The sequence below is a fragment of the Falco naumanni genome, chromosome 7 (genome assembly GCF_017639655.2).
Source record: "Falco naumanni isolate bFalNau1 chromosome 7, bFalNau1.pat, whole genome shotgun sequence".
Classification (NCBI taxonomy): Eukaryota; Metazoa; Chordata; class Aves; order Falconiformes; family Falconidae; genus Falco; species Falco naumanni.
This window is the reverse complement of record NC_054060.1, coordinates 3,948,439-3,973,316: the sequence shown is the minus strand read 5'-3', so window position 1 is coordinate 3,973,316 and position 24,878 is coordinate 3,948,439. Positions and strand designations below refer to the sequence as shown.

At 44.2% G+C, this 24,878-nt stretch overlaps 1 protein-coding gene across 1 annotated transcript in view; it reads right to left on the bottom strand.

The window, feature by feature from the left end:
- UACA (uveal autoantigen with coiled-coil domains and ankyrin repeats) overlaps positions 1–24,878 on the bottom strand; it is a 50,995-nt gene that overhangs the window by 17,049 nt on the left and 9,068 nt on the right. The window contains exons 2-3 of the mRNA XM_040601430.1: positions 1,323–1,456; positions 733–821 (exon numbers count right to left, since the gene is read on the bottom strand). Of these exons, the coding sequence (XP_040457364.1) occupies positions 733–821; positions 1,323–1,456 (223 nt within the window). The remainder of the gene's footprint in view (positions 1–732; positions 822–1,322; positions 1,457–24,878) is intronic.

The following is a 24,878-nucleotide window of genomic DNA, read 5'->3' as shown; positions in this document are numbered from 1 at the left end:
TTACACAGGCTTTTCTTATTTTAGAGAAACTGCAACCAAGGATTCAAGTTCATTAGTGAAATAAATCTCAAAATACTTCAAATTACTCCACATAAGCATTTAAAAAATAATCTGTCACATGACAGAAGGAAGCTAGATTATTTCTGTAATGAAGTTGAAAACAAGAGAATATTCATTAACCATGTTTACCTTCATTTCTGAGGCAAAATTAGCACGCATTTTTAACAACCTCTCCCATAAGACCTTCACACCAACTCTGATATCACACATGCAAATGAAGAAGGTAGCACAGACGTATTCTGAATTTTTGAGTGCTCAGTATGGGTGCACAAACACCTAACGTATCATTTAATTTGAATCCTCACTGCACCAGTACAAGTCTCAGTGAAATACACTTAGTATTTAAATGAAAAATTCATTTAAAACCATTCTTATGTTGTTATTCTCCCCCAGAAATGCTGATCTCAACAGTGAGTCTGGAGCAGACTGTATATACAGTTACAGCAACAGAAGACCAAAGTTCTTAAGTTCTGCTGCATTCATGACCTTACATGACAGGACCAGTTTCCTCAAAGTTCAGCAACAAGTCACACAGATGATCAATTTTTTTTTTGCCAACTACAGGAAGCCACAGAAAGGAGGAAGTTCTGTACTTCAGCTTAATTCTACTCCAAAATAAAACCCAAGTTGTGTACTTTTTCAAGCTGCAGCTGGACATTTGAGCAAGCCTACCTGCAGCGTCAGTGGCTGTGATGTCAACTCCGTGAATAAGGATGGTGTTCAAGCAATCCAGGTTTCCCTTTGATGCTACAACATGGAATCTAAAAACAGAAAGTACCTTGCTTAAGCACAACTGTTTTATACACAAAACCATTAATATTAACCAGGAAATTCAAAGCAAAGAGCTGTATACTGAAACATTATATGGTACAAATCCAGCTTTGGACGGCACTCAAATCCAGTTAAGAGTTTCACAGATTTTACCTTAAGGACCAAGATAATGATTACTTCTCAAGAAAGTTATTTACCTTAAATCAGCAAACCATGTGAAAAAACAATACGCTTTCCATTTCCCTTTAATGTTCAAATCTGGCAAAAACAATTATTTAACTACTGATCTTCACTTTGAAGTGAAAATTGTTTATGAGAATTTCACATTCTAGCTCTCTGGTATTCTAATTTAGACAAGGCTATTTAACGTGATTTATTGCATAGATTTATATATTAAAAAAAGAGGGTTTAGACCAGCAGCAAGCTTTAGGAATTGAGTTACTTTCAAGTAGCTTCCCAATGCTGTTATTGGAGTACTGGAAGTTACTTACGCAGATCTCCCTTCCACATCCAGTTTAGTAGGACTGACTCCTTTTTTGGCAAGGATTGATGAAACCTTTTCCACATCACCCCTTTCAGCTGCTTTCATTAACCTGTCATCATATTTGTTCCAGTCTGTGTTCAGCTGTGTAAGAGATAATCAGAAAAGCAAGTGAGCTTATGGTACACTATTGATCTACTAAAAGGAACTTCAAGGAAAGGCTGACTCATATGCAATTGAGGGGGGATAAGACAAAAATATCTTGGCTGGCAAACAGCATTGTACCTGTTAAGATGTTTAGAGTTATCCATATACAACATCACCATAGCATTTCAATCAGGCTGTTGTCATTCAATGTACAGTGCTCCAAGACAGTCTGGTTAAGTCACCCTGGTCCTAAAAGAGACCTTTAACATCAGACCTCTTCGGTTTTCCTCATTCTGCTTTACTGTATCTAATAGGTCTAGAGCCGCACATAGTAAGTCATTTCCTAACCTTGCTCTCAAAGTTTTCAGACAGTTTCTCATACTTGGTTGTCTTTGGACTTCTCCTCCTAGTCCCTCTATCTGCCACATGAGGCTGTCCAGGCAGCTGTCTTTTCACTGCAACTTTACCTTCTCTAGTCATGGATAATTCCATTCTGGGAAAAAAATACATCTCTCTCCCCCACAGCAGTTGATTAACAAACAAGAAAAAACACCACATCAGGCTATGATAAACTAAGGATTTCACACAACAAAGGAAGGGCTAGCATGTGTACTTGTACACATACACACTTTATAGAAGAGAAACTTGCAATATCACAAAAACATTGTAATGAGTCTAGAAGGAAATTCATAAATCATTCTGATAGAGAGCCCCACACAAAATCAGCTATAGCTATGTGGTGTTGTCCTAGTACTCATCTAGCTTTCAAAAACTTCACTGAAGGAAGAGGTAGAGTGTCCAAGGAGACCTGGAGTTCACTCCATTAATTGTTACCAGAGACCATTTTTCCTAATGCCTAGTTATAACATTCTAATCTCTCCACTATGCACATTAAGAACTCCCCATCCACTTTTCTCTGCAGCAACTATGTATTTGAAAAGCTGCCTCAGTCTCATACCCTTTAGGAGAAGGCACATGAACAAGGCAATTAACTCCATTAAGTATATGAAAACTGGAGGGTTTCTTGTTCATCTTTATTATTGATCATTTAAATTGTAATAGTCCACATAAACCAGTCAAGTGTTGCATATCTGTATATTAAGTATCTGTACATGCCACAAAATTTACAAATTAATAAGTAAGATGCAACACAGAAACAGATGAGTAATTGCAAGCAACAGAGCCCAAAATAGCACTAACAACTTCCAATCTAAGTAATCATCTTCAATACAAGCTTTTCAGTATTCATTAAAAAATTATTTCAAAAGGAAGTGGGCAGATAAAACACAGCTGCTACAATTTCCCCCTCTATCAACACTTATATGGTAAAGGTACCATGAAGAAGGTGAACTTTGAGATGTTTAAACAGGACAATTACAAAGTATATGTAATCAACAGCAGACTTCAGTTTTCAATAATTCAGCAACAGATGAAATATGTACTGAATTTAGCCCTCCTTAAACCAAGTTCATATTTATCAAGAATAACTGAGCTTTCCAGCTTTACTGAAAGTTAGAGTTTTTCACATCCAATGCTTAACTGAAATTAACAAAAAACCACAATACATCAGTACAGAAATGTACTTACTAATTCAACTCACTGAATTTGGCCATTCTTAAAAATAGATCTGAATCAGCTCCATTATATCCCAAGCAGTTTTCAGATTTTAACATCAAATGGATGTGCTAAAAATATGTGCCAGTGCACAGTTTTTCCTGTGTCAGGCTGTTCAAAGGGTCAAATTTTAGCTAAGTGTGATATTCATGAGGCGAAGACCTACTGAACTGTGGAAGAGATTTAAAGTTTATAGCTTTAAATTGCCTGCAATTACCAAAGCAACATACAGTGAAGAAGGAAAAAAAAAAAAAAAGAAAAGGGACGTCAGTTATAAATAGACCACCACACATTCAAGTCTCAGACATTCACCACCCCCCTCTTTTTCCTCGTTTACTTCAAATTTAGAATTTCAGGCCACAAGCCAAGCATCCCACCCCAAAATGTGGTTTGTTCTCTTTGTTGCCAAACCACCCTTTCTGAATTGCTTTACACTTTTTAGGAAATTCTGTTCTGTGACAGAAACTTCCGAGCCAAGCTAGACACTGACAACTTGATATTCAAGAAGCTTTTAACAGAAGAAAAAGGCTTAGAAAGGAGTATTATATTCAAATCTAACTCTACACAGCAAAGGAATTTACTGATAACAGTCAGACATAAGTCGCCTGTAGGCACATGAAGTTACTTATCACTGTAGATCAGAAGTTCTACACCTCACTGAGTAAAGAACATTAAAACTGGTAAAGCGAATAATTTCCAAAATAGAGCAGCTGAAAACATTTTTGTTTCTTGAAGAGAGAAAGCAGCCTAACAATCCCATATCCTTCATGTTGGACTCATCACAACAGACTCCTCCATCTCCTTAAAATGCCAAACACAATACTCAAGTCTTAGCAGTCTTCATGTGAAAGCAGGAAGAACAGAAAAAAAAGCTCTGTAATCTTCATGTTAAAAAAATAGTTAACATTCTGTCACAACAGAACTATGTCCCCTGAAGACTGTCTTACTGACACAGCCTGAAACTTTTCAAGATTTCACATAATAAAGTCTGGAAGATCCACAATGGAAAGAGCCAATGCCAACTAGCCGGTTCTCAAAAGGCTCAGAGCTGCAGCAACCAAGGTCTCACCTTGCGCCAGAGCCAGGGTTTGGTACGTAAAGGAGATACAAAAAGGAACAAAACCAAAAGCCCACTGCCACCACCCTGCATCTGTAGAATGATTTGTATAACGGACTTATAATCACGACCATCTTCATTCCTCATTCTCACGATAAACAAGATTACAGTAATCATGAAGTCTTAGCAATAGCTTACTCAGCACAATACTTGCTAAAAGTGACATGAAGTACTAAAAATAAGACAGCTAATTAAATTACAACCACTAGCACTGCCCAGCTAAAGTGCAGTACCAATTTGTCAATCAATGAAAATATCCATTAGCTTAAAAGCCACACTAGCCTGGTTGGCATAAGAAAGTCTTTGCATTGGTGACATTACTGTTCACATCAAGAGCCGCATGCACAGCCAGGGGAAAAACAGTATTCCTCCACAGCTTGGCAATGCCTCCTCTGCTAAGCTACCTTATTATGCTTGATTTTAAAATACTTTAGAAACTGTACATATATAGCATCAAGCTCTGCTCCCTCTAAGTTCCTTTTCAGGTGACACATTTCACATCTGTAGAGGAAAGCAATCACATCTTGCATGTTTTCCCCTGGTTTCCAATTGCAAAGTTTTATACTTGCAGCTTGTACCTGCTAGCAAAAACTCACTCAAATCTGTAAGAAATCCTTTGCTAGCCATTCCTTGCTGCCATTTCATAAATCATGTGATTAACAGCACCATTACTTAAAAAAAAAAAAGAAAAATCATCTTTCACCTTAATTTCCCCCCCCCCCTTTGGTTATAACACTTAAGTAAATTGCATCCATTTCCTATGATGCACTAAATCAAATACTGTCACCCAAGCACTTCACATTTAAGGAAAATTCCTCACAGGAAGAGTTGTTAAAGACAGATATAACACACATTTAATTAAGAAGAAACTGTTACAAAACACTTCGAAAATTCAAGCTTTTGCATTTTAGCAGCTGTCAGCTACTGCCATTGATACGAAACCTAAGATACCTACTGTGTCTTTAGCTGCACAAGAAAACCAACAAGTCATCATAGAACTTGCAGCTTCTTGCTGCCAGAAGCAATCAGTTTATCTCGCATCAAGTTACAAACCACTGCAGCTCACAAAGCGCAGAGCCAGAGTTCAAACAGGCTGCTTCGAGAAACGTGTTCTCTCCACCACCCTGAATTCATCTTCTTCCATCCTTCACTTAGCTTGGATCCCCAAGTGTATTTTCCCCATCTTCAGGATCATCTTCAGACTTCATAACTCTTACTAAAATAGGGGCTACCCCTGGCCAGAGGCTGCCCAGCCGGTGAAGCCCTTTGCGGGTCCGGCCGCTCGCCCAAGCTGTCCCTCCCCAGCAATCCCCAAGAAAACCTTCCCAGAGCTTTTCTTTCTGTGTTGCAACAGACTGCCAGAGTGACTCAGGCTCACAAGTAAATATTGCCCCGATCCAAAATATCTTGTAAACAATACGTAGACAGTCTCATCAGCCTAGATCTATTTTCTGATAATCCAGTACTTGATAGCCGAGCGATAGAAAGCAATAGCTATTAATACATTCTCCGCATGCTCATGCCCTGAGTAACACATTTTAGATTTAATGTTAACTAACTACACAAGCATGCATGAAACTTTACTACAGTGTTGTTATGTTCTGCAGACATGCAAACACTCACTTTAAAATAACAAACACATTAGTCAAATTAACTGTCCACTGGCATTAACAGAGGTCATACTTATCACCACTAATAACAGAGGACTGAAATACTCCCAGGAGTAATTTTTTCCCCATTCCACCACACCACAAAGCCTAAACCAGACTCACGATCAGACTTCAGACAGTTACAACTGCAGAGCAGATGGAATGCATGATCCTATTTTGACAGAAATGTAACCGATTTTAAATTAGAAAATACACATGCCTCTGCTTAAAAAAAAATTCTCCTTTTACAGTGATGAAACCCATTCTGAATAGAACCTGGTTTCAGCTTACTGCTGCTGCCAGTCTGTCTCCCAACATGTTAAATGAGAGGAGTCACAGAGGCTGTGAAAACATTAAATAGACAGCATAATGATTAACAGTAGGGAAGATGTAGAGTCTCCTTTCACAAGTTTTAAATTTAAATGGAGATCTCAAAGTGCCATATTTAGAGGACTAGGTCAACATGACAAGCAATGCACTGTTTTGTCTGCAGCAGCAGAACATGGTGCATAGCCAGAAAAACCACATGAGACTGCAAATAACCCAATAAATGGATCTTCTTAGGAAAGAGATTTTTTTTAAATCACTCACTCATATTTGCACAAATTATTTCTTTCCCGGTAACTTCTAAACTATTCCACATCACTTGCTGCGAGCACCATCCCTTTGCCTCAAAGCACTAGCATTTTTCTCACAAGAACATTCCATGACTTCTCTGCAATTAGTGTCCACATGACAAAGCCACTCCAAAGAAGTGCAATGACTATGTCATCTCAAGTCATCTTCTGATCAGAACCAAGTCTGTCTCCTGAAACTAAAAATGGCATTTGGGGGGTGGGGGGTGTAAAGAAATAAATAAGCTTCAGAGGTGACAGCAACAGCAAAAAAACTCCACTTAACTGAAATCAGTTTGGTAAGAAACCACACAGGTGAGAGACTATGCCTTCCAGGGTGGACAGTCTTCTCCAATTTACTTATCCCAAAGGTTTCACTAGTCTCCATTTTTATCTGCCTGCAGACATTCCTCACGAGCTGCACTCATCCTGCAGCCCCTTTACACTGAAGATCCTCCCAAGACAGTCTTGACCACAAGATTTAGGATTGCTAAAACACATTCCCCAGGCCTGCCCAGCTCAGACTAAGCACAGACAGCAGTTCTCAGGAAACAGCCTTCATGGCTCTATCAGCACAGAGCAGCTTCGGTAAACACAGCCCAGCTGCAAACTCCCACCGATTAAATTGTTCTCCAAGGCAGCTGAATCTCAGAGAGCTCAAAGGGTAGAAACTAATGAAATGTGCTTCTGCTGCATTCTTTTAAGTGTAACTGAAGTTTGGAACCTAATTCAGATACAGTTTTTCAGAACAAAGACTACCACCAGATAAACCAGAAGTGCACATCTCTGGAGGTGCTAAACTGCCAAACATACCACAGATGCCTAGCTAAGGCCAATATTGCCCATTTTCTGTTAACACAGAGCACCTGTTTTTCCTAAGCTCAGCCTGCCAGGAATTCCTCCCATCTCCAGGCCTCCAAAGATAAGGGAGTAGCCCATCTCCACCACCTGGCTAGGATCAAAAGCAGTACTTGTTCCTATCAGCTTGTATCTGGTGTGCTCTCAGTTTAAGGGCTTTATATTAAGCAGATACCTTGGCTGTCTGTGCACACTCCGTACATCCATCTGGTACTTTAACGCCTTCAGGAGCATTGCGGAGCTGTACGTTCACACCAGCATACTCAGGAAAAGAACACAGACTGCACAAGCACAGGGTGTTTTCCAAATGTTCGCCTAGCTTTCAATGAATGATTTAAACTTTGTGGGCTAGAGGGATTCTGCTTACATGCTCAGTAATTCTGAATGAATTGCTCTAACTTATGCAGTCTTTCCTCAAGTCCAGGTAAGCTGTTAGCATCCCCAACACCCTTTGGTAAGGAACTGTACAACATAGCTATATATTGCACAAACAACTATCTACTTCTATTGTCTCTGAACCCCAAACCCCTTATGTCAGCAGATATTTAGCAGATCAGAAGTCAAGCTACTTTACCTATCTGCAGTCCTCATCTTGTAGATATCTTTGAACCATCACGTTACATTATTACATCCTCCTACCCGGTACACTACCATACTCTCAACCAGCACCAGTTCAGGCAGCAGAAAAAGAGTATCACCACTTTCTGTTGTTTACTGAGTATACAGCATACAGTTCAGAGCCAAAGTTTATAGGAGGCTCTTTAAAACTACTTTGAAAACAACTGTAGTGACGAATGAGGAAGAGACAAGTATTTAAAGATGAACGCAAGAATATTGACAGCCACTTGAGGTAGTTAAAATCAGGGCATATTTGGTACCAAGACTAATTACTCTCACTTTTCTGAGCAAAGCAAGACAAGATGTTCTAGAGTTACCAAAAGCAGTGGAAATGGCATGCCGCTGCCAGCAATGAAAGCCATGAGGCACTATCGGTAACTGTAGTCCTGAGACTACAAAAAGTAAATACATATTTGTACACTGCTGACAACCAAAGTAATTAGCAAAGTTAATGTTTAAAGTTTATTGTTATCACAGGACATATATTTAATCAATAAACAAGCACAGCACCATACTTGGGGAATCTGAGCTTGAAGTTACAGGGCATCTTCTCCCCTCTCAACAAAAAAAAAAAGCCAGAAAATAAGGCAGAGCCCCTGAAGCCATGCGCTGTACTACTGCACATCCCACCACCCACCCAAGCGCCCCCACAGAGGAACTCAAAGCAAATAAAGGGCTTTATTAGTGACCCCAAGGCATGAGAGAATAATACCAGGGTTATGGGGACCCAAACAGGACAGACAAATAAAGATCCTAACCCCTGAAAACCTTTGGAAAATAAACCATAATACCATTTAATCCCAGCGGCTCTTCTTCTGAGATTTTTCTCAGCCTAAATATTCTCCTATGAAATCCCAACAGCCAGAAGCAAACTCACAAGACTTTTCATGCCAGCAAGAAGAGATACCTGGTCATCAATCTGAGAACATACAATGAGGTATGATAACGCACTGACCTTGTTTAAAAAGATAATACAGGGCCGGGGACACAAGAAATACTGGTCTTAATGTTGCAGCGAAAAAAAATGTGACAAGTTAACCTGTTGATGAAATAGTATTGCCCAGGAAGCTTCCACCTGAACTGGGAATTGCTCATCCAGAGACTGTAAACACTTCTGCCTACATATGCAGCTGCAGAACCCCAACTACATAAACAAACAGCTTATTGAAATAAAGTACGGACAACCTTTAGCAGCCACCTAACTCACTTCAGAAATACGAGATGTAAATCAAAGCACATCTTAAACCTTTCAGCCTGAAAGCTGATGAACCTGTGAAAGTGAACACAGCTCCTCATCACTGCTGGCCTAGGCAGATAATCCTATTAACAAAAAAAACCAAATGGGACACATCCTCCTCTAATGCCATTAGCTGGTGACATAAGCACATAAAGCACAGAGAGCAAAGAGCTCTGGTAAAACCCTGCCATCACCACTTAAAGCAAGTGTGCACAAATACTTGAATGGTCTTAAAAGTTACCAAGATGAAAATACTAACATCATACTTTATGGAAACTGTTATAAAACTAAAACTGCAATTTCTGAAGTCTGTGAAGGCCAATAGATAGAATAGTTCTTGTCAAAGAACAGGCTGAGAATTACTAATTTTAGGCCCATCTTTGTCACAAGATATTAATTTTTCCAGTTGATGTCTCAGGCAATTTTCCTGCAGAGAAAAACAGGCACTCACCAACAAAGAAGAGTTACTTGAAAAACATACACATCATGTAAGCTGAGCACAGGTGAGAAGGGCAGGCTCAGCACATCTACCAGCCCGTGCATTTAATTTTCCTGCTTTTTCTACAGAGGTCAGAGTACATTTGTGATCAAAACTAACATCTGAACAGACACACCCTGCAATGTTATATGGCACAAAATGACAATTGCTTTTGAAGTGGTTTGATTTATTTAAAAAACACACAGACTGACACAACGAAAGGATATTAGACTACTAAAACCATTTGTTAAAGATATTCACGAGGTGTAGTTTCCCCCAACAGTACAGATGCACATCAGCCAATATCCATCTATCTCACAAACTTTGGCTTCTCTGCAGTTGCCTAGAAAAATACTGCACATACCAAGTTTGGAAAAAGGTTAGCTCAATTGTGGGAGATGGGAATGGCATTTTATATTTTATAAGCATATCTTGCTTATCAGGATATGTCTGCACTCACATACAAACATTCTGGAGTCTAAAACTGCATGAGCAAGATGTACTGTTTAGTCTACGTAAGGAAAAAACAGGCACAGCCTGAACACAGGGTCCATGTTTCACCCAGCACTTTATGTTACCACCTCATTTACTGCAATTTCTCCATCTACAAAAGTATCATTGAATGCTACAAAGCAGGCAAAGCTTACAGTGATAGAAACCAACAGCCTTCCTAGGATGCTCTGGTTTGCATTGCTCTCAAAATGTTCCAGTCTAGAATTCATATTAAGTTGTGCTGCTGCGTGGCTTGTTTAAATTTAACTGCATCCTGCAATTACTGTAAGTAACAGTCTCTCAACAAAGAGGTTAAAGCAAAAAAAAAAAAAAACCAAACAGTAATCATCTAAAACCCCATCATAAACGTTCCTGATCTTACCCTATTCTTAAGGCATTTTCCTTCCTACTACAAGTTCACATATCCTATCAAGATCATACTATTATCAAGTAAGTACCTGAATCTACTTCTAGCTACCTATGTGACAAATAGTCCTCTCAAAACCATCCTAAGGGCTCTAAATCTGTGTTAAATAGGACTTTTCTATATACAAGGAGTGACATGTACCTAACAGCATAGCCAGCTTATCTTTCCTGCATAGCTGGGCTAGGGGGAAAAACCACTGGCAACTACAACAGCACACAAGCTACACTGTCAAAGCATCAAAGAACTCTGCATACAGGCTCCTGAAGGAGGCAAATTCTGCTAAAAATACTAAAAATATTTTCCATTTTGTCTTTAAACAACTGCCTTATGTCTCACTGCCAACACACAACTCAAGTGCACTTTATTGATAAAACCATCCTGAAATTCTCAGCCCTGAGACACAGACCAACTTGGACGCTAATAAAAGTGATCAGAACTACTTAGGCACCCTGGAAACAACACAGTGTTTTTGCAGCTGCACTTTAGAACAAGCTGTTAAGTACATTTCATGGTAACTGGGGCCAGACTTGCACACAAAGAACGTAACACCCTTTTGCAGCAATGACACCATCACAGCTTTCACCACAAAAATAATGGGGAGCCATGGAAGCCTAGGTCCTGCTGTAACCCAACTCTGCTCCCACAAAGTGCCCTAGAGAAAGTATTTCCCCTTTAAATGAGGAGAAAGCAGCAGCAAGGTCAGAGTCCAGCTGCCTTTGTTGCCATTAAAAGCAGCGTATCACAATGCCTTCCTCAGGACTCCAGGCAAACCATTAGTTTGAAATTGCAAGCTCTCAGGCAAGGACCGATTGATTTGTGTACTTCCATTTATTAATAAAGAAGCATCAGAAAATATTAGGGGGTGATGAAACGTGCAGTGAAGCAGCCTCAAGCACGTATGCACAGAGAAGGGAAAACCACACTACAGTGACTCTATCCTGTTCAGTCATCATTAAGTAATGAAAATACAGAGCCATTAGCAGTCTCTCAGATGCTATAAGCATTTGCTCGCTAATAAATGTTGATATTTAAATACTGAAGGTACTGCGTAAGTTGTATTTCAGCAAAAGGTCAGATGAACTTAAAACAGGTAACCAAACAGTTGCCTTACCTACACATAATCATGTCTGCAAATCAACTAAGGATACTTAACTTGCACACAGGCACTCACTGTACCTTCAATTTGTAATTTTTTTTTAATTGCTACATTCCAAAATTATCAATAAAACATTGATAAATACTCCTTTTAAGGAACTTGAAAATTACAATGCACCTGTAAAGAAACTGCACCACAAAGCTTTTGCTGAATCACAAACTGCCTGTCTTGACTAACCTCATGTTTCTTCAACATCAACCACAAACATCACACAAACAAGCACCTAATTCTATTAAATAAATGCAAATGAATCACAAAGCTTTTTTTCCCCCAAGGAACACACATTAGCACAAGCCTTAATAAAGCTTCCTGAAACCCAAACGTACTCTAAAGAATAACCACAGTCAGTCTAGGACTTGATATTTGAATATTATAGTGCTGTTGATTCTTGGCTGCGTTGCCTGAAGATGGATGGCATTGTAAAGTCACCTTAGGTTGCCCACAGCAGATGCGAGGGAGGTAGGGGAGAGGGAAGAGCAACTTTGCTCTGGTCAACAGCAGCAATGCTGGAAAAATTCTGCTGATCGGTCATAGCATTGTGATCAGCGTGGCTGACAAACACTGCTCTGTCTTTGCAAAGAGCAGAGCCATGACAAAACACCACAAAAGTCTTGCTCATTTACAAACTGATGTGTGCCACTAGCCACACAAGTTTTTTCTTTTACTTAAGGAGTTCATCACAGAAGAGACTTAGTCTTCTGTTAAAACTAGGTTACCAAACTTCTATTTTTTTTACTCCATTCCTTCCGTTACGGTGTATTCTACAGCAGACTGGTGCTACAAGGAAATTTTAACAAAATTACTCTGCTGTACATACAAAGATACAGTGTTGCTGATTAATTAGCAAATTCAGACAACAAACAGTATTCTTCCATTCCCTCAATAAAAAGGGTCAGATCAGAACAGGAGGTGGTACCTCCCATCTCTGGTGCTGACAGGGCAGTAGCAGTTGTTTAGTTGTGTATTGGGTCAACCTACAAAGTTCCACTCCTTACAGAGGAAAAGTCATCCATTTAACAGAACTGGGCAGTCTCCACAGGAAAAAAAGCGTTAACACAACCTTAAATAAGTTCAGCTGTCACTAACTACAGAACTTGTTCAGATATTAATATAATAATCACAGATCATCATACCAGGGCAAGTGCTCAGATGTCTACCTTTGTTTCTTGCACAATGGTTTCCACTAATTATATACGATGTTCAGTTTCTCTTAATTAAAAAAAAAATCCAACATCACTTTTCCCAGAGGAGAAAGGACTGGTGAGGTTTTCACATGATTTCACATCTGCTCATTCTCATTACTTGCAGGTGCTCCAGGCAGCGCTGCCGATTTCTGAAGTGCGTGCGTATCTCACACCAGCTCAATCTTTGAAGTCTTATCTTGGGATACAAACAACTCCAAAGAGATGCAGACCTGCCACTTGTTCAGGGACACAGCTTCAGCTGTGCTCCAAGCACTGCCAAGAATCTCATGTAAGCAGCCACGCTCTGGCAAGGAGTCCAGAAGCCCCCTTCCCCGAATTCCAGACCTCATCACAAAGGGCAGAAAGGTTAAAACCCCCACATTAATAAGATAAGGCACCTCAAATTTAACAGAACACCTCCACAGCTATTTCTTAAGTGTTAAAGAAATAAGCAGGTAATGTTTCCCCCCACCACAGAGGCCAACAGTTAGAATCACACTAAGGAAAGTCAATTAACAAAGGCCTGAAACAAAAATAACTTTGTAGAACAAGAAACCAATCTTTCCCCAGCCATCTTCTCAAGAAAAACAAACCAATGAGCATTTCATATTTGCTTCTTCTATATACAACTACAGACAGAATTTCTAACTTCATTGGAAAAACACATTTCCCAATCACAAACTGGATCACAGATCTACACTTATAATATCAGCATGTATTTCAGAAATACTAGTAGTGCGTGCTGCTGTGGTCACCCAGATAAGATCGACTACATTAATTAAAATCTATTTTGTAAATGTTGGTGAATGAGGCATCATCTCCTACAAAGTGAAGACCATGCCCTCAAGGCTTCATACTACACAGAACCCGGTGTCAAAGTTTCCAGCCTACACTACTGCAAATGACAGGCATTTGTCTCACTATTCAGAGCACTGAGGTTACTGAACAGGTTGCTTAGATTATTTTCCAAGCACCATCAGCCAGCCGGAACTGGCAAAACCAGATAATTCCATTTTCAGACACAATATTCTGGATAATTGTGGAATTGGTAATAACTACCATTTCTACTTTCTGCTGCTTTTCATGGCTTCCCTCCATCACAAGGTAATAAAGCAGCTTCCAAAAGATCACCACGAGAAGACAGAACGCACATAACTGTTATCTTAACCTGGAGGAAAATTTTCAGAAGCATGAAGGGATTAAGCTTCTTTCCACCCCCCAGGAAATAGCACTGGGTGGGGACAGGAGAGAGGGATGAAGTTTCTCAAACAGGCAACTCTTTTACATTCATTTCAAGCAGGATCTATAGAGCTCACACTGGCCGGATTCCCACCCACTTCCCCTCCTTCACCAGCAGTTGGAAACAGAGATACGGCTTTACCCAATCATCCCCCCAACCTTCAGCTTCACTATTAACACCCACCTATGTGGATAAACTTTTTTCCTCCCACACAAAAGGTTATAAGTTTTTCTATTAGCCAGTGGAGTGATCATGTAACCAAGATATGCAATAAGTAGGAGAAATAAGTACATCATGGGTACAAAACCCAGTTTTTAAAGGATCACACTTCAAGTCATTTCCCTTCATATATTTTAGAATAACTTCAGCTCTTAAAGTATTTAGACTGCTCAAACCTACTTTGAAAGGAATGCTTGTTGAGCCTCCACCTATGGAAGTGCAAAATCTCCGTATCTATTCAAAAAATATGGATGCTGTCAGTGTTTGTTGAAATTTGATTATTGTAGGTTTACTTTGAAATAATAAACAATTTTAAAGTATAGGACAACTAATGAATAACATAAATCAGCGCCAGCCAAATTATCATAACAGACTTCTGAATCACTCCTTTGCACAGTGAAGTGTTCAGCACGATGATGCACTTCTACCTGGAGCTGTCATTTTGTCCAATGAGTTCAGTCAGCAGTTTACAAGCCTGAATATCTACATATCTTTCAAATGAGCTATTATTTTCAAGTAATAGCTTCAGATCCAAGGCAAACGTGTAGGATTATTTTAAAGATAGCTAATATCTTAAAAGACAACCGACAAAAGTCAGCGTGTCGTATTAACCTGCCCTTTTCCGCTGTTCCACGTAGCCAGCGGCAAGTTTAGCAAAGCAGCTTAGGTGTGCAACTGCCACAGCAGACTCCCAGGGAAGCATTCACTGAATGGTCACAATTAAAGATTATTTACCAAAGTAATTTCCAAATATAATTTTCCTCAGAGACTTCTCTCACAAAAAGTCATCTGAATGAGGTAAAAATAAAAACCAATAGAGCCATTTAAACTTAGTTAACACTAGCCTACATTTTGGAAGCCATAGAGAGCAAGACACAACCGCACCAGTACAAAGGTACCTCACTTCCAGAGGCTGCGTCTCCCCCAAGCCCAGTTTTCCAGACTGGATGATCAGAAACCACATCTGTGTGTTTTTTTCAAACCCCTAGCCACTTTGAAAGCTTTTTATCCACTTTCCAAGCAAATCCTCCTCCTGTGCACTGGGATAAATGCTCTGATTTTGCCACAGAAATTACTAATGTTGAACAAGCCACTGACAACGCCATGCTCGCATATCTGGGCAAGCCCCAGGGCAGGGTGCCAGTCAGAGCTCAGCACTGGCTCCCAAGGCTCTTACGGGGGCAGGGAGGGGGGAAGAAAGGTGTTAATTTCTGCTGGAGCCAGAAAGCCGAACAGAAAGCAGAGGTAACATGCGTTTGCATGCTTGTTTTCCGAGCTGCAGGTCATCTGGGGCAGCCTGAACAGGAGGCTGGGTGCCAGGTGTGGTGCGCTTTCTCACCCCTACGCCAGCCCTGAGAGATCCCCTCTCCGCTGTGCCTCCCCCCACGCACAGACCCCGCCGGGGGCTCGCTGCCTGCCCCTTCAGCCCTTGCACTCCACCCCCAAGGGACCCCCACTCCCACAGCAGACCCCCAACTCGCTGAAGCCCAGCTCTCCCGTGGGCCGGGGGGCAGCCGTGGAGCTACCCCCGACAGCTCGCTCCCCACAGACCCTCTTTCCCGCTCTCCGCCCCCACCAAAGCCCCGCGGCTCCTTGTGCTCTGTCCCCTCGCAGCGCCCACCTGCCCGGCCCCTTCTGCTCCTCACAGCCCAGCCCAGCCCCCGAGCACCCCCCAGACCCAAAGCCCCCCTGCCCTATCCAACCCCAGAGATCACCCCTCAGCTCCCCAGCCTTACCGCCCAAGCACGCCCCAGCAGAGCCCACCCTCCACCCCGGAGGTCCCTGTCCGAGCCTACATCCCCACGGAGCCGCATGCCCGCTGCCCGCCCGCAGAGCTCGGCTCCACGGCCCCATCCCCGGGGAGCTCAGCCCCCACGGCCCCATCCCCTGGGAACCCCCGGGGAGCTCAGCCCCCAAAGCACCAGAGCTCAGCAGCCCCCAGCCCGCCCTCACAGGAGCCCCCGGGCCCTCAGCCCGCCAACGCACGCCCCCCGGCCTCTGAGGGGACCTCTCCCTCCCCTCTACCCCCGGCCCAGCCCTGCCCACACCCACCGCGCTGCCCCCGATGACTGCTTCGTGCTTCTTCAGGCGGGACTTGAGGCTCTTCATGGCGCGGCCCCGGGCGGGCGGGCCGGTACCGGCCCCGCGACGCGTACCCGCCGCCGCCACGGCCGGGACGAGCCGACCCCCGCCCGCCGCGGCACCCCTTGCCCGCCGCCCCGCCCACCGGGGAGTCGCAACCAATCACCACCTGCCCCTCGGGAGCCGCGGCCAATCAGCAGGCGGAATAGGGGGAGGGACTTCCTCATTTTAAGGGCCGCCTGAGGGGGTGTGGGCGGGAGTGGTGTGGTTGAGGTGGAGCTTTGGCCCTGCGGAGTCGCCCGCCCGCCAGGGGGCGCGCCTCGGGCGGGGCAGCGGCACTTGACGCCGCTCTGGCGCCAGGGAGCACCTCAGAGGCACCACAGAGAGGGCTACCCTGCTGTGCCGTGCCGTGCTGTCCTGTGCTGTGGGGCCCGGGCAGGGCTGCCCTGCCGTGGGGGCCTGCCCCCGGGAATACGCCGCCTCCATACCGCCGGGCTTGCCGGGGTGGGGAGGGAGGGCAGAGCTCCCAGGCCTGGTGGCAGGAGGGAGCGGGTAGGAGCCTGGCGCATGCTTGCCAGGGGCAGAATATGCAAACGGATCGCTGGCTTTGCAAACATCCTCCCTCTTAATAAAGGAGATGTTTATTTGCAAGAGATCTTACAAGCTGAGTAGAGGCAGCATTTAGAACAATGTAATTAACTCTGCTTCTGCATAAGGAATGTCTGAGGGTGGCAGTTTGCTTGTTTTGGTCACAGCTTTGTTCAGGCCGAAGTCTATTTAGCATCTCCTTTTCATCACATTACTCACAGCCCTGTCACACACAGTGGCACAGCACTAGGAAGTTTAAGGTCATGCACAGTTTTGAGACTAATTACAACCCATGGATTGTGTTTAAACTCTTAGAACTTTGATTATTACAGGTGGATTGGAGCTATTCAATCAAAGTATGTAATATAAGAAGAGCTTGAGATAAATGTCACTGCTTTTTAATCACTTCAGGCAAACCATGTATTCAAACACTTTCTCTATAGGTGACCTGCTGAGAGGGAAACCGGTGCCTTTATATACTATCATTTTGTGCACATTGGGGTTGCTGAGAAGCACCAGCATGCTCCAAAATGAAAACCTTCCCCAGAGCAGCCTAGCCTCCAGCTTAACCTCCTCTAAAAGGGATTAAGTCGAGATTTGAACTCTTTGGAGAAACTATGTTCGTGCTCTGAATGCCATTTAATGGGTTTGGGGTTCTCCTTAAAGAGCCAGGCTTTCAGGCAACCTCCCTCCTTTCAGGAACCACCTCCGTTCCCCCTGTGGATGCCTCCACGCTTTCAGGGTACTGAGAGAAGCTCAAAGACCAGCATCTCCTCAGAGCAGAAGCCAACACTTCTCAACACGTCTGTCGTTCAGTCAGCCAGCACCACTTCAGCTCTCAAAGGCCTCTAAGTCCCCTTTGAACCCTGGCAAAAAAGTGATGCGGTGGGTAAAACGACAGCAGCAGCTGGAAGCTGGTGAGATCAGGATTCTCTGGTTATTTTCTACCCATGGCAATACAAGCAGCGGTTTCCTTTAGCTGAAGGTACAAGATTGAAAAAGCAAATTCCTAGAGCGGATCCAAGCCACAGCACCTCAAAAGGGTGTTTGAGTAAGGATCTGCACAAACATGAGACAGCCGTGTTCCTGTCCACTCACAAATCCAAGCGCAAAGCTAAGCCCCAGCACCAGTCTAACCTGGGGCAGATGAACTGGTTTGAGTTGCTCAAATCAGAACCGTTGTCTGCCAAGTTGCCGCAGAAAATAGTTGGTTCATTAAAAGTAAGTTTTTATTACCAAAAATTTCAGCTTTACAAAATACTCTCTGACTTTCAGAGCCAAGCTAACAGCAGTAGCTTTCTCCTCCTTCCACCAAATTTCTGTTGTTTAAAGGAAGTTCCTTCTGAGTCACTCCAGTACAAGGGAAAGCCGAAATTTAAAAATAACTCCTTGCTATCATGTCAGTGCCGAGAAGCTGCACATAGCAGTTCTGAGTGCTCAACCATTTCCAGTGCTGTTCCCTGTCCCTAGATGATCACATGAATACATATGTTTGCACCAACCAGCTGGGTGTCTGCTCTTCTGAAGGCTCAGCACCCACCGCAGTAAGAGGACTGTGTCTGCCTTGTGAACCAGCTTTCTCTGGCTGGAGCTGATCATGGGTGAAGCTTGTCCCATTCATACCATGTTTCTCAGTAGCCAGCTCTGTGCAGGGTAAGTGCGATGAGCCAGGTCAGCCAGAGTGGAGCCTTCCCCTTTTTTCACTTCTGTCAAAGCAGAAAGTTCGCTATCTGAACACCATCTTTCAGCACTAGTGCTGCATGTGTCAGCACAAGAACAAGATGTTTCACGTTAAATTACTAGGGGCTGACTTGTACGTTTGACTGGCATCCAGGCTGTACAGATTCAGGAGGGAACCCAGCTAATCTTACTGCCTCAGCAGCATGTACTGCAGCTCTCACCTTTGACTCTCCAGTCCAAGCCAGTCCATAGCAGCACTCAGTCTGGACAGATGGCCATGCTCTGGCCCTTCCTCTGACCATGGTGCCAAAACTATTCCCTGATTCTGGACACAACTACTACAGCCTTTTTCTCTGGACTTCTCACTTTGCTCTCCAAATTAATTCAAGCTGCTGCTGTTAAGATTCTTGGCATGTAGTTCCCACTACATCACTCCTCTCCACATCCCATCCGCTCTCTGCCTGTTAGCTAGATATATCCTCATTTGTTCTGCAGTGTGCTCGCACCATCACTCTGTTTTTTGGCTTCTATCGCCTCATTCCTACTTGTCTGGCTAGACTTTCTCCCAGCTCTCTTGCAAGTGATATGAGCCAATACAAGCCAATCTGCTATGGCTTGTCTTTGCTCTGCGTGGGCACAAACAATAGAGCACAACCTGAGGGTGGTTAGATAAGGTCACTTCACTGCTGACAAACAGAGACTGAATGGAAATATGGAGCTCTGGCTGGAGATTGTTCCACTACCTCCCCAACTCCACTTATTTCTTTCTTTCTGACTTTATCCTGCAAACCACAGGTTTCTTTGGGACAAAGATGCTGACTATACGTCTCCTTGTACACCAGCTTAGGGTTTGGTGGATGCCCATGCTCATGCATCAGCAATACTTTGTACACGGTAGCTGCTGTCACACTCCCCACTGCCATGGGTGGCCAGCCACGGGGACTGCCAAAGTACTGCTGAGCATGGCAGAGCTGCGTGCACCGATACACACTTAGTGCCGTTTCAGTAACCATGGCTAAAATCTGATCTAAGCAAGCAGCTTATGTCGCTCAGAAACTATCACGCTCTGTATCTGCTCAAACATTTCATTTTTGTGACAACCGTCACTTACAGCAGCACAACAAAGGGTATGTTTATTCCAACAATGTTTGTGTGATAAGTACTCAGTTAATGGCACACAAAATCTGCTGGCTGGTCCTTTTACAGGCCTGGAATCTAATTATTCTCTGGCAAGTTCCCCTGAAATAGAAGCAGTGTTGGCCTGCACGTCTAGCAGTCGAGACAAACTAATTGGAGTCAAACTGTACAGTGAGATAGGAGGAAGGAATAGCTTCACCGTGGTGGAGGTTTTTTCAGAGTTACCAAAGCCTGTGTTCCTGCTTTCTTAGAGGAGCACCATTTGTGCAATTCTCCTACCTGCAGTCAGAGTTCAAGAAGTATTTGAATCGGAGTCACAAACTAGCACAAAGCTAGGTGGTCATGCACACCAAGTGAGATGATACCAACCTTCTGAGCTCGTGAGCAGCAGACAGCTGAGCGTGGGTTTCTGTACGGATTGTGATTCCAGGACCTCCACCTATGCTTGGTGACATCTTCCCTGCAGCCACACAGGGAGCTGGCTGGGGAGCACCCTCTAAACAAACCACCACATGGCAACATCTGTCTCCAATAAGAGTCTCAACAAACTTAGGTTCTTAGCTATTTTATAAGATAGAAAAGTAGATCAGTCTGAATATATTACACTTCTCCAGGCATTTGGCTTCTCAGTCACTTTGTAACAGGACATAAAAATCAAACCCCAACATGACTGAAAGGGAAACGTGCTCCTCGCTTTCCATTTCTACCTGGGTCATTAAATTACCCAGCCACTTTCTGCATCACTTGCTGTCTTAATCATCCAAATGAATTAATCTCCATGCCAGGCACATGCATGGAGTAGGATATAATTTTATCTCCTTTTGCTCTTGAACTCATGAAGTGTCACAGTTTTCACTCAGGGGTACAGCAAGGCCTTGTTCTCTTAGGGCATCTTACACCCTGTCTCATGCGCAAGCTCACCACTGGATGCGCTGCATCTGGCAGAGGCAGATTCTGCATTCCAAGAAAGGGAGAAGGGAGAAAACATGTTCAGACGGAAACCTCCATGCAGCCAGTGTTTACACATTGTGCTCCTGAACCAGTCTGGCACGATGCCGAGCTTAGGAAAAAACAAAGCGTGTGCCAGCCTCTTGGGAGCCGGATTTGACAAAAGCTCGGCTGCCAACTTGGCTGCTCTGGCTTATTGCTAGCGGCTATTTCAGAACAGTGCCTGACAGTCACAGGAAACACTCAGTCCGGCACATGAAGCACAGTGCCCAGACTGAGCGCGTCATGACGGACTGCCCGTGCATAACCAGGAGGGCAGCAGTGGGAATGGAAACAGGTGGGATACAACTTTCCAAAGCCGTACGTCAGGTCAGAAGTGGGTGTAGAAACTAGGGCTGCTGCCTACCTCCAAGCCAGCCAACAGAACAAGCTGTCCTGTGCATTCGTTACTGATTAAAACACACCCCAAAAGAAGATCACACCCCAAAGGAAGGGAATCTGTTTTGGCAGCAAGACTGGGTAAAGCTCAGGTTGTGGATGAAGACTAAGACAGAACAGCTCCTCAGTTTTTACCACGTGTTTGCAAGAAAGTGGCTAACAGTTTTCATGGGACTCTAGTTCCCGTTGTAAGGGGAAGATTTTGAAATATTGCTTGGTAAGATGTGCATGTGAAAGCATCTTATCTTGGGTCTCCAAGCCTTGTCAAGCACCTCTGTTGCTGAGAGAAAGCAAATATGTTTTCAGAGAAGTGAAATGGTGATGAAGAAACAGCACTGAGAAACAGCCCGTAAGCCTGTGTTTTTAACACTGTGGTCTGCAGCATCTGTGTCATAAATTACATTAATTAAGCAGCGCATTCCAATAAGCACAAAGGAGCTGAATTTCCAAGTGAAACTAAAGGCAGCATGACAGACTGCAGTGTTCCCCCAGAAAGCTGCAACTGAACTGTGTGTAACACACACTATGGTCATAGTCGAGGATGTAAATGCTGTGTAGCCAGAATTAGAAACAGAAGTGGGTGCAAGGGATACCAAAATCTTCTCGCATTCACACACACATCAGGAAATCATCAGCGCTAGATTCTGGTTCCCCACACCACCACCAAAAGTAAGGTTTTCTGCTGCCTGTGTTTATCAGCAATAGTAGGCAGGAGCTTCAATTAGATAATGCAGCTCCTGTAACACAGCAGCTTCTGTCCGGGGGCCCCCCGGGATGCCACAGTACCCTGGGCAAATCTGTGGAGAGTGAAACAGCAGCGTGCAGACCAAGAGCCCGCGGTAGCCCCGCAAGGCCCAGTGGATTAGCAAAGCAGTTCAGGAACGGCTGTGGAGGCAGAAAACATGAAACAAGCATCTGGAAACTTGGAGATCCTGAACTCATCCTGTAAGCACTCCCTGAAAAGCACCTCATCCATGGGCTGGCTTACAGCAGAGAGCTGAAGGAGAGCTGCAGGGGCTGTTTCACTCTGGCAGGTTCTTAAACTGACCTGCTGCCCAGCAGCCATGCATCTGACTGCTCAGAGCAGAGGCAAAGGGAACACCAGTAAGCTCTGTGCCTGGACCAATGCTTCTGGGGCTGTACTGAGCGAAATAGCAATGGCAAGACAAAGCCCTGTCACTCATGAACTGATTTGGTCACAATCAGCCTTACCATAAATACGGGTAAAGGGAGGACAGACAAATAGAAGGGACAAAGAGAAGTGATAAGGAGCCTAGAGGAATGTAAAGATCAAAAGGAACTTAACCAGACCTGAATGCCTTCCTGCATCTGATAGAACAGACTAGCCAGGGAGTAACCATGCTCTGGTTTAACAACTGATTTGTTTGCAGTGAAAGAGAGAGAAAAATGTGTGTCTGTGGGAATGTATAGTGTGCAAATCCATCTGAACACTAGCAGAGCTGCAGACAGGTCTTCAGGGAGACGATGTTTTGTATATAAGGAGCCAGCCCAGTTCAGAGGAAAACATCTCAAATAGCTGTTTGTCATTAGCCCATCCTCCATCCTGACTGGAGATTTGCTGGCTGTCTACACTGGAAACCAGAGTACCTAGGCAACATCAGCTGTGGTTTCCAAAGCTTTAACTTTGTGGAGTCAGTAGCAAAGGGAAGGCTCTTCCTAAGCTTCTTATCCTTATGTGTATGATGTCTGGGGCAGGACCATCAACAGCTCCGAGCCTTGTTTAAACTCAAAGGGATCCACAGTGAAACCGAAGCCCCTTGACCTTCAGTAGCTCCCTCACACTGTGTCCCCTCTGGGGAACGCCTGTCAGCACAGGAGAGATCTTTGATTCATTTTTAGGTTGATGAGCAAAGCAAGCAGGGTCCCAGGTTAGCAACCAGCCAGGCATGGATTTGCAATGTAATAATAGCAACCACAGCGTCTCCCACAATAATCCTGAACAGCAGCGTCTCCTGAAGCCAGAGAAACACCACACAGCTCTCCAGGCCTTGCAAAATAGCTTCATTATCTCTGCCATACTTTGCTCTCCATCTGGTCTGATCAGCTGGAAAACAGCAGAGTTTGAAATCCTGCCTTGTGCTGAGATAGCAGCTGAACCTGCAACAGCAAAACCAGGGGCAGCCTGGGGTTCACGGAGCAAGAAGGGAGCTGCAGGAGAGGAGAAAGGGGAGGTGGCTGCGGGATGTGCAATGCCCTGGGGTAACGCAGGGAGAGCAGGAGTGCCTGGGGTGACCTGCAAGGTTGGCACACAGCTGTCAGCTCGCAGTTCCTGCACCTGCTGATTTCACGATACTCCTGCAAAACAAATCTTCTGCCTGCATTTACTGCTCCCTCTTGGATACTGGCTGATGGCAAATGGGGTGTGAATTTCCTGTGAATGTGATTTGGTTCTGGAAAAGAGTTTTGGTTTATGCTAGACAGCAATCTGTACGCTGTAATCTGTAACCCAGGAGTTGATATAGCTGTAGAGCAGAGGCCTCAGCCCTTGGAGCAGTCCTGGAAGAAGGTGGCAGGTACACGGTGTCCTAATTCCTGTGCCTCCCTGCAGCATGCTGGACAAAGCCACCAGGCAGAGAGAGGCTGCCTGAAATACCTGCCTGTTCGGTTCAGCAGCTGGGTAACGTGAGCCTGCTCTCTGTGCTGCAGTGCTGCAAGAGCTATTCAAGGATGGATTTCTCAAAGTTTTGTCATTTCAAGAGAGCAGAAAATAAAATACCCATGGGTCAAAGCATCCAAACAGCCTGAGAACTACTCTGAAAACAGGCCTTTCCTCTGCCCCTTTCACATGCTTTTGCATGTGCCAAGTGCCAGGGTGCACTCAAAGACACCAGACACTGTCTCGACAGTCAAGAGCTCTCCCAGCACTGCCGGGATGGCGCAGCTCCCCCAGGAGAGCGCATATGCCTCTGAGCATCCCACACGGGCTGCTCACTGGGCCTTGAAGAGCTTGCTTCCCTGGCTACATGGGCAACTTCTGCTCCTAGCGCCTAAGTTCAGGGCTTATTTTACCTGAGAGAGACTCCAGCCCTGCTAAACAGTGTCAGCCTTCATCTCTTTTGGATTTTGTTATTTGCTCATACTTGTGTGCTCCGTTACTGAAGTAGAGTGAGCATTCTGTGTTGTAACTCCATGGATAAAATAACCTCTGTCGGGCTAACAGGCAGCTTCGGCTTCCAAGTTCCCCCTTGCATACAGCCTGGGAGGCATTCAGGAGTGGCCTCTGCAGCAAGTGCCTCTTGGAACAATCAGCTGTACAGCAGGGGCTGAGCACGTGTGTCCGATCGAAGGGCACTGCTCCCTTTCCACCTCCCCTGGAGAGCCCAGGCAGCCCGGCACAGCGTGTGGAAGGGGACTAGAAGCACGGGCCAATCCATTTCAGTTCCAGTTTTGCTGGAGTGGGGCAAACTCTGCTGTAAGGATTTCCCCCACATCATGTTCCACTCCACAGCAGACAGCTCCCTGGCCACCTCCTCCCCGCATTTCCAACTTGCATGAAAACAGGTGGAGCCTGAGTAACTTCAGAAATACTAACTACAAAGGCTTGGTAAACAAGAGTCAGGATAAAGCAAGCAGTGAAAAGCATTGAAACTAGCGACGGAATAGTCTAATACAAAATAATAAC